At 33.6% G+C, this 12,904-nt stretch overlaps 1 protein-coding gene across 8 annotated transcripts; it reads left to right on the plus strand.

The window, feature by feature from the left end:
• The first annotated feature begins 1,960 nt into the window (after positions 1 to 1,960).
• Positions 1,961 to 12,184, plus strand: LOC111314298 (myosin-9-like). 8 transcript variants are annotated; one of them, XM_089752846.1, is made up of 10 exons: positions 1,972 to 2,594; positions 2,678 to 2,833; positions 2,967 to 3,110; positions 3,225 to 3,370; positions 3,467 to 3,646; positions 5,677 to 5,761; positions 6,586 to 6,817; positions 6,895 to 7,097; positions 7,960 to 8,099; positions 9,479 to 10,115. In XM_089752846.1, the coding sequence occupies exons 3-6, from the start codon at positions 3,033 to 3,035 to the stop codon at positions 5,711 to 5,713; spliced, it is 441 nt and encodes a 146-aa protein (XP_089608972.1). In that variant the 5' UTR covers positions 1,972 to 2,594; positions 2,678 to 2,833; positions 2,967 to 3,032; the 3' UTR covers positions 5,714 to 5,761; positions 6,586 to 6,817; positions 6,895 to 7,097; positions 7,960 to 8,099; positions 9,479 to 10,115. The 8 variants fall into 8 exon arrangements, with proteins under 8 accessions (XP_089608971.1, XP_089608970.1, XP_089608972.1 ...); XM_089752848.1 differs by having other exon boundaries at positions 6,586 to 6,717; XM_089752849.1 differs by having other exon boundaries at positions 6,596 to 6,817.
• The last annotated feature ends 720 nt before the right edge of the window (positions 12,185 to 12,904 follow it).

The following is a 12,904-nucleotide window of genomic DNA, read 5'->3' on the forward strand; positions in this document are numbered from 1 at the left end:
GAGATTTAACAACTGTCTAACAACAGAGATGAAACAACTGTCTGAAACTGGCATTTAGGCAGAAACCAACTCTAATGTGTCTGAGTCAAAGAAAATACTGAAATGTAAGCTTATTCTCTTCAGCAACGAATTCTTAACGAATGGTTAGTGAGAAATACATTGAATAAAATCTGTGAAGAAGGCAGGGTTCCAGGTATCACATGAAGAACCTGTTCAGTTGGTGAGAAAGTTTCTTCGCATGATAACATCCCTAAATGATGGCAGTAGCATCATTACAATAAATTTAATCAGTAAGGCCATTAGAACTTCTCAATATCCCGATGTATACAGCTTACATTTTTGCTGAAAGCACACACACTCTCTCTCATACACATACACAAAAAATGCATTTTAGCAATCGAAATATTGTCAATTATTTTCAAGTTAAAATCAAATAGGACACTTCCTAAATGTTTGATTATTTGTTATCTGCCTCAGAACGCAGAAAAAAATTACACAATCTTTGAGATGGTTGAGACTTGAGATTTTAAATATTGATTAATATATATGAATTTACAACCTTACATCTTGACAAGCAAACGAGATAGTCAGACATATCCTCAATCAAGTTGTTCAATACAGAAATAGATATTCATTAAGAACTAGTAAAGTAATCAACCTAGCACGGGTAACTTAAGTAAAATATACTAACTTGACAAGTGCATTTGTAGGGGAAGATAGCCACAATCATTACCACCAAAAAGAAAAAAGCCATAGTGCATCAAAGTTTTGGGCTATGTTCTTGCAATAGATTTTTCTGATACCAGTGGAATTCAAATAGTTTTCCGCTGCACGTCTTGGTTCAACTCCATGAGTTCTTTTTCTGCATGTTCCAATATTTGAGAGCTAACACAAATTCAGAACTGAAAAGGACAAAAAGTTATTAAAGATAGCAAAACAAAGACAAGTTTTTTCTAGACTTTTTTCCTCCAAACCAATCTATTGTTAAGTGAAAGAGGCCATCATCTAATTCATGTAGATCCTTTCAATCAACTCATTATCCTTCATTATTGTACATGGTGGCAATTTTCTTCGCACAGAAGATGAGCCAAACAAGGCAGAATCTGAATTACGATTGAGAAACACAATGTTAGTGCGCTTTGTTTTAATATTTGAATATAATTGATAAAAGATACTTTATCAACTGTAAATTTATAATGCAACTCTTTGACAAAAGAATACAGTTGACAGATGTTCAAACCAAATTCTGTTACTGAAGATCATGCCTTGTGAAGAGACAGAAAAAGGCTTTTCACAATTGCATCGAACGGGATCACACAAAAGCGTTTTTGAGGAGAGGAAGATGTACCAGGGCTTGCATGTGGGCTTGAGGCGGCAGTGGTGGGAGTATGGGAGGAAGGAAAGGATATGGGCTGCGACGTCGTTTGGAAGGCCAGGGATTAGGGTTAGATGATGACGACGACGATGATGATGATGGAGGGAATGACATTTTTTTCGTCTTCCTCTCCTCCCTCCAATATCCCTCTATGGAAATTGAGTTTCAAATACTGAGCGAAAGAATAAATTTTTTTTTTTTTTTATAAATTTTAATTTTATTATCAAGAAGCTGCAAATCACTGTTACTATAAAACAATTTGCATAATTTGATATCACTTAACTTATATACATTACAAACATCTCTCCAAAAAATCAGTTTCCCAGTTGGTGTAGCTTCGTTTGATCTATCTGGGAAACGCTTTTCTTTATTGTCTTGTTTGTCAAAACAAATAGAAGGCTGTAATTGAAATATGAAAAAGGTAAACAAGTAACGCCTTTTGTTAGTCAAAGCACCAAAGAGTCTAAAGCTACACTGTTGTGACACGTGGATGGCTGTTACTTTAAAAAATTGCCACTTTCTTTCAGTGGAAGAAACCAAGGTCCGTTAAGGCCACATATAAGTAAGAGTTTCATTGGATTGATTGTCTCCTTAAACTTTTTTTTAATCAATTATCTCCTCAACATAGGTATGTATATATTTTACTCTTTTTTTTATTTTTTTATTCTTTAAAAAGTTAATTATTGAATATCAGTCAGGAAACAGTGGCACCGACTTAATTAGGTAAATTACCAAAAAAACTAAATCAATTCATAATAAATATAAAAATAGAAAAACGGAGAGAAGGGATCACAAGAGGACCTCAAAGGCTCACACTCAAGATTTTGTGACCCGCGCCAACAAATACATATAAAAAGGAGAAAAGAAACCCCTAGCTCCAAGAAAATGGCAAATCCAAGGATTCTCCGACGACTGCGTGTTTCTCAAACCAATCCCAATCCCAACCCAAACAACAAGAACTCTATGCTCTCCTTCACTGGAAAAAGGCAAAACAAAACCGTCTTTATTTCCGCCTTGGTTTCTTCCACCGAACCCATTCAATTTTCGTCGATGAAATCATCACATTACCCCTCTTAAAAACAATCTTTCCCTATCAATGCGGACCCTCTAGGGTGACTTCACTAGTGCATCGGCATTGGGGTCCAAATCCTTCTCCACAATAATGGGTCTCATTTGATTTCAATCATTTTCAAGGAATTTTACATTACCAAACGGAATGGTAGGTGGAATTTATGTAAATTTATCAAAGCATATAAGAATATTACTTGCATGTTTTTAAACAGAAAATTTAAACTTGTGCAGGGGATGCCACAGGATATTAATGTAGGTTCTCATATATGGGTTGGAGACCCATAATTGGCTTGGATTGATGGGATTGTAACTAACGTTAATGGAGCTGAAGCTGAGATTCAAACTAGTGACGACAGGATGGTAGCACAAATTTATATTCCTTCAAAGGTTTTTTTTGTTTTTTATAACTTTCTTGTGCTATAATAAGTATTTTATTGCATTCTGGTTCAAGTTGAATTATTATTCATTGCAACGAATCTTATTTACCCATCCTTCAATTTCTTCACCATAATGTTGCCAGGTTACTACAAAGTTATCAAAATTATATCCCGAGGATTAGGAAGCTCCCGCTGGGTGTGTTGATGACATGACTAAGCTATCATACTTGCACGAGCCTGCAGTCCTTTACAATCTCTGTATCAGATATGAAATGAATAAAATTTATGTAAGACCAATCTCACTTTTAGTTTTGAAACTGTTTCTGTGCACCCTGGTGAGAGAAAGCCATTAATTACTGCTGCTATGGCTCTGTTAGTAATACTTTTTGACCTCATGTTAGACATACTGCGGGAACATTCTCATCACTATCAATCCATTCCAAGCACTCTCACATTTGCATGATGGTCATTTGATGGAACGCTATAAAGGGGCTCAACTCCGGGAGCTGAGCCCTCATGTTTTTGCTATTGCCGATCTTGCAAATAGGTAACTATGTGGTCCTATTGTTATTTGCTTATTGTTTAAAGATCATGGAGCTGGTTCACTAAAAATTGCATAAATTTCAACAATGGCTATGATTAGTGAGGGAAAATCCAACTCTAAACTGGTCAGTGGTGAAAGTGCGGCAGGTAAGACTGAAACCACCAAAATGCTTATGCTTTATCTTGCATATTTGGGTGGCCATGCTGCTGCTGAAGGATGGACTGTTGAACGAAAAGTTCTAGAAGTAAGCTGGATGATCTCACTCTATTCTGAACTGAAGTAAGTTAATGTTTCAATCTTTATCTTTGGTTTAGAGTCAAGTAATTGCTTGAAGCATGCAATTTGAGGACTAAAAAATTTTGGAGTTAGCTGGTGAAAATGAAAAGGAGTTGCATGTAGTTTTCTAGATAGATGATGCTGATTAGTCAAGGATTGTTTTATTTCACATGCTGTGTTTATAACACCACAATACTGTAAAGATTTTGAAGCTACGTTGTGGGAATGATGCAAAAATATCAATACATAGGAAAGTGCATAGGACCAAGGCAAAGCAACATGGGTGGCTTCAGTTTTATATTGAACTTTCACCCTAATACACCACCCTGTAGCAGAACAAATATTGCATATTAGAGACCGGTATTGATGATGTTATGTTCATCAGTCCAAAAGGTGAGTTAACACAAGTGATGCATGAACTGATTATTTTGAAGACTAAGAACAACTACATTGTGTCATTGAGGGTTAGATGCTCTTTTGGTGAAAAGTTATTGTGTCAGGTTAGATGATGGCATGATGGACAAAGCTTCTATTTCAAGAGCTAAACAAGGAAAAATAATAGCAATAAATATATAGAAAAAATTAAAATAGTTTTTTATTTTATTTTATTTTTTTAAAGTTGGGTGTCCTTTAAATATTTTTGTAACTGTGTTATGAAGAAGCAGGTTCTGCACTTATAAAGTGCAATTAGCATAGCAAAAATGGTAGGACTCAAATTATACCACATATAGCCCAGAGTTACCTAATTGACCCAACCTCCCTCTAATTTTCAAATTGGATCGCAATCTAGTTCGCAAATTCAAGTGTTCTGTTTTAGTGGGTAACAAAGGAGCATTTACCTTATGAAAATTGAAAGAAACCAACCCCAAGTGAAAATCCTTCTAAGAAATTAATTGTTATTATTTTAAAGATAGATAATTATTAATTTAATTACGCTTAATAATGAATATATATAAAAAATAATTGCAGCATTTATTCCAAATGACTGAATTTTGTTCCTATTGAGTGAACTGAAGAAGACTACCCCCATCGTACCACATTTTGTGTAGATAGAAAATTACCTTCTGTTTCCTGTTCTGCGAACTGGATCGATTTGCATTCCAGGCAACTCTCCTTTCCTATACCCAAACATTGGAACAAGGCTTTTGACTTTTCAAGAACTTCATTTACTGCTCTTCTGCTTCATGTTCCATTTGCTTCTCTTGTTGGTTGATGTTGTCATATATAAATGCTGTACACATGCACTCTAACAATTATTTCCTTTATTAGCTTCAGCTTGTAGAATTCCACCCTCCCTCATCTTGGTTAGCTTTGGTTCAAGTTGCCACATGTCATTCTAAAGTCCTGCTACCTAATGGTAGCTCCTACCTTCAAAAAAGAGTTGAGAAGTTGGACTCCTTCCTTTTCAAACTTAAAAAAACGAAATCCTACCCCTACATCTTTGCTGTGTCAATGTCTTTAACTGTTTTCAAATGTTTGACTTATTTTCTTTTGCAATAAAAAGCTATAAGTAAAAATAGTTGAGTAGCTCTAAGCTTGTAACTTCTCACAAAGTACTTGGTCGTGGGTTTAAGTATTGGGATACCTATCATCTTCTCCCAAAATAGCTGTAACTTTGGGTTCTTTTTCACTTCAAAATAAATTTTGGATGTATATTGATAGATATCAAAAGACACACATAGGAGGGAAGCTTGCTTTCTTCTTAATTTTAGTACTTCATATGCATGTCTGTGTGCACTACATATAATGCACTATCTCTATGTAGGCATGTCTCTATCGGTATTTAAACAAGCCATATCATAGGTATTTACATTCTGCCTATCCTTTTCTACATAAGTGCTTAACATAATTCAGTGAAATCAAGAACTATTTCTGAGATGAGCAATTTTATTTCCCAACATTTCTCATAAGTTAATGTTGTACCATCGTGGAATTATACTTACCAAAAGGTGGAAGCATTAGCCTCTTAACAGTTTTTTGGGTTTTAATCTCCCTTCTATATATGCATTAATGTGCATTACTGTTTTCTTCAGGCTACTGGAGATGAAGAAGAGGAGGATGGAACTCTAGAACAAGTGGAGGAACTCATATACATAGAGCCAGAAAAAACAATTAACTGTAAGATACATAAATATGTCTGAAGATACCTCCTAGCCTTCATGTCATGTGTGCTACATGTGAATGTTAATATTCTTGATACTTAGACAAAATGACATTTCATTTAGTTATAAATATAAAAGACATTTCATTTAGTTATAATTATAGAATTATAGGCAAATATCGTTACTCTGGATGTTTTTCTTCAAAACTGTTTCCGGAGATCTCCTAGATTGCACAAATGCAAAGTAAGTTAGATCTTTCTGTGATCAATATTCCTGTGAAGAAGTTTTAGACTTTTAAATATGATCTTTTTTTCCGTTCAAAATATTTCAAAACTATTTTTTGCCGGAAAAACATTACAAAACTTGAAAACAAAAATGAGAAAAAAAATTAATTTTAAAATTTATGCCATTAAATGCCAGTATTAGAATTAAGGAAGACAGGTACCTGAAACTAGGGAACTTTATAACCAATCAAATTTGAATTACAAGTGAGAGGACCAACATTTTACTACCCATTAAATTTCATTATTGTTTGGTGACTTTTTTTCTTAATTTTGAATAAATTTTTAGTGACTTATTACTAATGCAATCAGGAAAGACAAATAGATCTAGAATTAGAAACCAAGCAACCAAAGTTCTATAATTTATGAGTCAATAACCTTGAAGGATGTTTTAGAAATGTTAATAAACATTGATGTCTTTTTCTGTCTAAATAAACGGTATCAAGGTCCGAACTTATATATCTGTTAAAGACTGTGGACACTATAGATTAGAGTCATTAAAGAACATATATACAAACATAAACGTATATGTGCCCATTTATTTATACATTTATAATAGTTATATGCAGGTGTGGTGCAAGTATGCAGATCTGCACTTTTGTTTATTTTAATCAAGACACTTTTAAGCAAGGCACTTTAAACCATGAATTTCAGCACTGTTCGAGTATTGGAAAGTTTTGAAATTGAAAAGGTTTTTCCTCCATTTATTTGAATTGGATATTGCCTGGATGATGAGAAGAAAATGCTTAGTGATCATTCTGATGTTGCTGATGACGACGGCTGTTGTGAGGGTTGACAAATTTTTCATGATTAAATTTGTGTTTTTTGGTATTTATGATCTCTAACTAAGCTCCTATTATTTGTATAGTTCTAAGGACAAGAGAAAGCAAAGTTCCTGCATTCTCCACTAGCTGTGCAAAGCAAGCAGACAGAACCAATGCATTTCCTGATAAACAGCATGAGGTTGCAGAGAAAGCTTATGAATTGTGTCCTATCATTGAAGAAATATGAAGTCCAGTCCAAGATGCTTCTAAGATTGAGAACCTTACAGCTGAAGTTGAAAAGCTAAAGGTACTGCTAATATAATTCTATTCTTCTTTGATTAATCCATCATTCTTCACATTTGCTTCTTAATTGCCTGTACAGTTAAAGGTATGGGCCACTAAAAACGTGTGAGCCTAATAAATTTTCATAAAACATGGTGCATGCCATCTTAAAAATATTGCTACTGAATTTTCACTGATCTGTAAAGTGGTATAATCTCAAAATTGTGATGTAGTAGAACATTGCAGACTGTGCGGATATAAGAAATGATGAATGTGCAGAAATTAAACAAAACATGAGACAAAGATTAAATAACACAGACACATATCCTTTTGAGTTATTATAAAAAACTTGAAATTGGAATGATCGAAAGGAATAAATGGTTCTTTATCTTCCTGGTTCAAACCTCCAGGGTACTCAACCATCTTTTTGACTTCTCAAACTCTTTGTCCTCTGGACCTGGATTAGTGGAAACAAAATAGAGAACATCTGAATATCTATTATAACATAAATTTCAATTGTGCATCTTTTAAAACTCTGCTAACAGAGCTAGAATAGTGTTGCTTCTCATGCTACTGACGGAAGCCTTAGTGGGACCCAAGTCTCATGCTTCTAAGCACAAAAATGAGAGGTGCTTATTTGACATTTCCTACTGTTTTCATCAATTAGTTCCATTCCAAATTCTTAGCACAACATAGATGATCATTGAAATTAGCACTTGGACATGGTTAACAAACCATGTGCAATCTGGATAGAGTTTTGTAATTGTATGGTTTCTTGTTTGCCTTGACATGCCTTACCATGTCTTAATTGGGATAACTATTTTCCAAGTGTTGAAGTTCAAAACTTTTATTGTTGTTTTCACTACGCGTGCTTTTATGTCTTGCAGGCCCTCTTGCTGGGAGAAAAGAGAAGAGCCAATGAATATGAAAAGAAGCATGCTGAAGCCCAAGAATTAAGTGAGAGAAGATGCAAGAAATTAGAAGAAATTGAAAGAAGAGTTTATCAGCTTCAAGACTCCTTGAACAGGTAGTATTTTTTTATCATCCTTTAAAATGTATCTTACAATTTACTGAAGTTAGCTTTGGCTAACTTTTAACTTGCTATGTTTTGTGTTTAGAAGTTGTTCTGGTCTTCTAATTATTGGTTAAATGATGGGTAAATGACGGTATACTTGATTGGTGGTGGGTGAATAAATTATCATGTGTAGAGACAGAGTTTACCCTGTGTACTTTTGGTACATAAAATTTGTCAGTTAAGATTATTATTGTAACGTATGAAGCTGCTGGTCACACACTGATTTTTAGGTTTTAGAAGAATTGTTCCCTGTACACTTTTAGAGCTCCAGAATGGACTTTCACTGCTTGACCAGTTTTTAAGTGTAGCAGTTATAAGGAAGAAAGTGACTTTGCAGGCTCTGAAAAGCTACTTGCGGTTCCATCTTTCTCATTTGTGTTGTATTACACTAGCACTATGTCATGCTTATGTTGTCAAAGAGTTTTTTCCATAAAGACATCTAACTCAGTTTATTAGGGGGAAAATCCTTTGAGATGGAGATATCTACAGTTCTTCCAGGATGAGATGACTAGTGTTTAATGTGTATAGAAAACCTAAAGGATCATTAGTTCTTTCATAGTTCTTATGTCATCGTCCTTTTACATATTTATTATCGTGTTCTAGGTATTGAATATTGATCTGAAAAATACCATATTGATTATTTTAGGTTTATAACTATTAGAAGCCTTGCTTCTTGATGTATTGATGAAAAATATGGCCTTTTAAGTTTAAAAACAATAAAGATTTTATTTTGATCCCTTAAGGATGCTTTCTACTGAAGTTATTGGTTATTGAAATTTGTTCATTTCTGCAAGAGCTTGATCTTATGTATGATTATAAGGGGAAGTTGATTCTAGCAAAGAGATAATGTTAATCTTTATCACCCTAAGAAAATTAAATCATAAGTGACTTTGTGACATTGTGTTAGCTTGTTTAATGCTATGGGAACTTCAGTTGTGATACTTCCCCTTGATTTTTATATTGATACGAGTATATTGATTTAAATGGATGCTGAGGGCGTTTGTACAATAGATAATTTTTTAAGTTGAATGAATTAGATTTTATTTACCATAAATAAATAAAATATAAAATAAAAAGGAAACTACAGTGCTCTGGTGTCAATTTTAAAGAGACATTTTCTCCTGGTGAGGTTAAAAGATAAACTTACAATCATAGAAGATTATTACACTATGTGGTAATACAAGGATATATTTTACTTATTAATAAATTTTTTCTTGTTCCTTTGTCTAAAAGTGGACAGTTTCATACTTAAAAAGTTTTCAACTTTTTATGTAAGAAAATGTTTTTGTGGTATACGATCATTAATGCAATCACATACTTTGTTCTGCTAGGTTGTTGACATGCGTGTAACTTGCTTTTGTTGAAAGAACACTGCTGGGAAAATGAGGATATCATATGAAAAGTAACAAGGGAAAACGATCATTAGCAACAATAGTTACCAAGTAGAGCTGCATTAGTTTAATTTGTCTGTTCACTAACAATCGCTGTGACTTCACTTGTCTCTAACAAGGGTCGAAAGTTCCAAGACATTAAGTTCTCTGCATTGTCCATATTTTGTTTATGAATAAGGAAATGAACCATCTATAAATGAGATGCTTATTGTGCTTCATCAAATTCGAGCAATGTTAAGAAGTAGACAGGAGGCTTTAAAAACTAACAGCCAAAGAAGCATCAGCAAAGGGCATTATAGTTTAGGTGGCTGACAAAGGCAATTCTATCATGGTTTGAAGTGCCACGTTCCATGCTTAATGTAATATCATCGTGAAATCCCTGTCTTATAGAATAGAACAGATCTTTTAGCTTAAACATTGATCTTTTCCTCATCGTCCGGCAGATATATCTGCTGCTTCAAGTTATATTTAGAGGAAATTGATCGCTGGCGTGGCATCACAAAAAATATTGATAATCTTACTCTTCCAATGGGTTTCTGTACTGGATTCTTTATCTGAAATCAATCAGCCTTTTTTTTTTTTTTTTAATTATTTTTGAAGCAAGCTTTTTAGTTTTGAAATACCTCAAAATTTACATTCCATTATGTATATTTGTGCTTGTATATACAGGAATTGATGTATTTTTTTTTTTATTCTATGACTTACACGATTCTCTCTATTGTGTAAAAAATAGAAACTAAAACAGTGAGATAGTGATGCAAGTGCAAGTTATTCGTATGCTTTTTGCAATTGAAGAGTTGACTGTATCCATAAGCTAGTAGTCATCATACACCATTCATTTTTGTAGGTATAATTTTTATGGATATAATATGATATGTAAGTTTAATCTTATAAATTAAAAATAATCATCTTAATTTTGTTGAGAATTGAATCACCTTATATCAAACAGATGACCTTGTAATCATATTTCTCTTTAAATGCAAATTATATATAATATAAAATGATTATCATTTTAATTCTATGCATCATGTTATATACCAAATATGACCATAATATCTATTATTTTTTTATTTGATTTTTAATGCAAACAGGAATTAGTTCTAGCTAAATTCTTACGAAGCTCATATATTATAAAAGATTTTAAAGAAAAAAAAACCTCTCAAATGTGTCGGAAGAAGAATAAGAAAGCTTTTAAAATCATCTACTGAGAATTTTATTTCTCGTCTCAAAACAATCAACCCTGTCCGGTGATTTGGTTACATACAATACAACTTTGACTTAACAACGTCACAATAAGCAAAACTGTTATAATTTCAGAATTCAAGATTCGGTTACAGACAGTGTGATTAGGAATAGCTCTTTTTCCATACCCTTTATTTTCAGCGCTTCTATATATAATAACTATTCTCTATCTTCTCTTTTTCAAATCAAAAGTTCTTGAGATTTGTAACCATTCAGTAGTGTCCAGCAAGATCTATTATGTATATATTTCCAGACGATTTGGCATAAAGGCATATTTTGCTACTGAAATTTGTAGATTAATATATCAGTCAGCCAATATATATCCTGAAATAGAACAAACATTTGCTGGCGAGTACATTTAATGGAATATTTTGCTTCTGGCATAGAATTTTCAGCAGCAAATGCAATACTTGCTCAGTTCGTCTGATCTGTTTTAACTAAATAATCACCACCATTTCTCTCAGAAATGAGTAAGTTCTCTTTCTCTTATGCCTATATATGCAATTAGTTACACCAACACTTGGTCTTTAATTAATTTGTTTCTGATGTTTTTAGAATCTAGAAGCGACTTTTGTAGCATGGAGAAGACATATTTGACTACAAACAAGATTTGCAAGTGGGACTGTAACAGCTTCGACTTGGAGTTGGAGGGTCACTATTCATGTTGTGGCTTAACATGGCCTCCAAAATATTATACTTGTAGCTTTTGCAAGAGGGAATTCAAGTCAGCTCAAGCTCTTGGAGGTCATATGAATGTTCATAGGAAGGACAGAGCCAAGTTGAAATTGTTATCTTCATTGGTTTTAGAATGTCAGAAGCCTAAAACCTACTCTAAGCTTAACCCTAATTCTTCACCTTCTAATTTAATATCCTCTCCTTCTGTTAACTTGTCATTCTGTCCCCATCATTCCTTGCTTCCTCCATTGCTCACTAGTCCTTCGTCTTCACTACAACCTTACGGGGAAAACCGTATAAAGCCTTTGAGCCCTCAACTTGGAGATTTGTCAAAAGAGAAGACGATGGCACCTTTTCTTGGGGTTGAAAAATTGAAGCAGCATGCACAAAAATATGAAGTTGATGTTGCTAACTTGGAGAGAGGGTTCAAAGATTCAAAGGAGGTTTTAGATTTGGAGCTTCGACTCGGGTATTTTTAAGTACTGCAATATATTTCTAGTTCCAAAGAGTATTGCGGCTTTAATTTTATGTATCTTCTTTCATCATCTAGGTTGCATTTTGATTTTTTTTTTTCTTTTGTTCTTTTGTATCTCTACATTCCAAAATTTTCATTGCTTTCACCATAGCCTTCTCATCATCTATCAGATGAAAGTTCAGGATATGCCTTGGTGATGAAGGCTGTCAATATGGAGTATTAGGCAATATATATTATATATACTGATATTAAGACTACGGTTGATGTTTTAATTAGCAAATATGATTCTTGCTCAATGAGCTGGCTGGAATAGCCTTACTTTTCTTTTGTTCATTTAGTCTATCAGATATGTTCCATGAAATTTTTTCATCAGCTTTGCCCCGAATTCTTTCCCATTAACTGTCAATACCATGATCATCATAACAGGTAGTTTTACTTGGGTTGAAAATGTAACAGATAAGTCGAAGATGGGGTTGTTTGTTTCTCGTAATGACAGATCAGATGAGATGGGATGTTTCTTCAATTAATGAATGTTCTCTTTGCATTGTTATGATGCAAAATCAGAAATCACGCATGTCATTTTTCTTTAAAGCCTCTCATGAATTCTATACTCCTTGATCTTGGGAAAATAAGAGGAAATCCATCGCATGACTCTACCCCTCTTGGAGAAACTTTTGGCATAAAAAAGACAGATAATGAGAATTCCCATCAACCCCATGCGCACAACTGTAGTTCTCTACTGGAAAACTGTTTGATAGCAATGTATCCGCAGGAGAATAATACAAACAAATAAATATAGCCAGATACATAGAAACTAAGAAAAAAGAAAAGAAAAGAAAAGTAGAAAACCAAAAGGATTAATGGTGGAAACTATAGATCGATGTTGATCAGCATACTTCCATATTTTGCATGGTGAAGATCTTCTCTAATATTACTCTACTAGGGGTTTATTGGTGTGACAAACATAAGTATCA

The sequence above is a fragment of the Durio zibethinus genome, chromosome 23, assembly GCF_047325235.1.
Source record: "Durio zibethinus cultivar Kanyao isolate XHJ-2024 chromosome 23, ASM4732523v1, whole genome shotgun sequence".
Classification (NCBI taxonomy): Eukaryota; Viridiplantae; Streptophyta; class Magnoliopsida; order Malvales; family Malvaceae; genus Durio; species Durio zibethinus.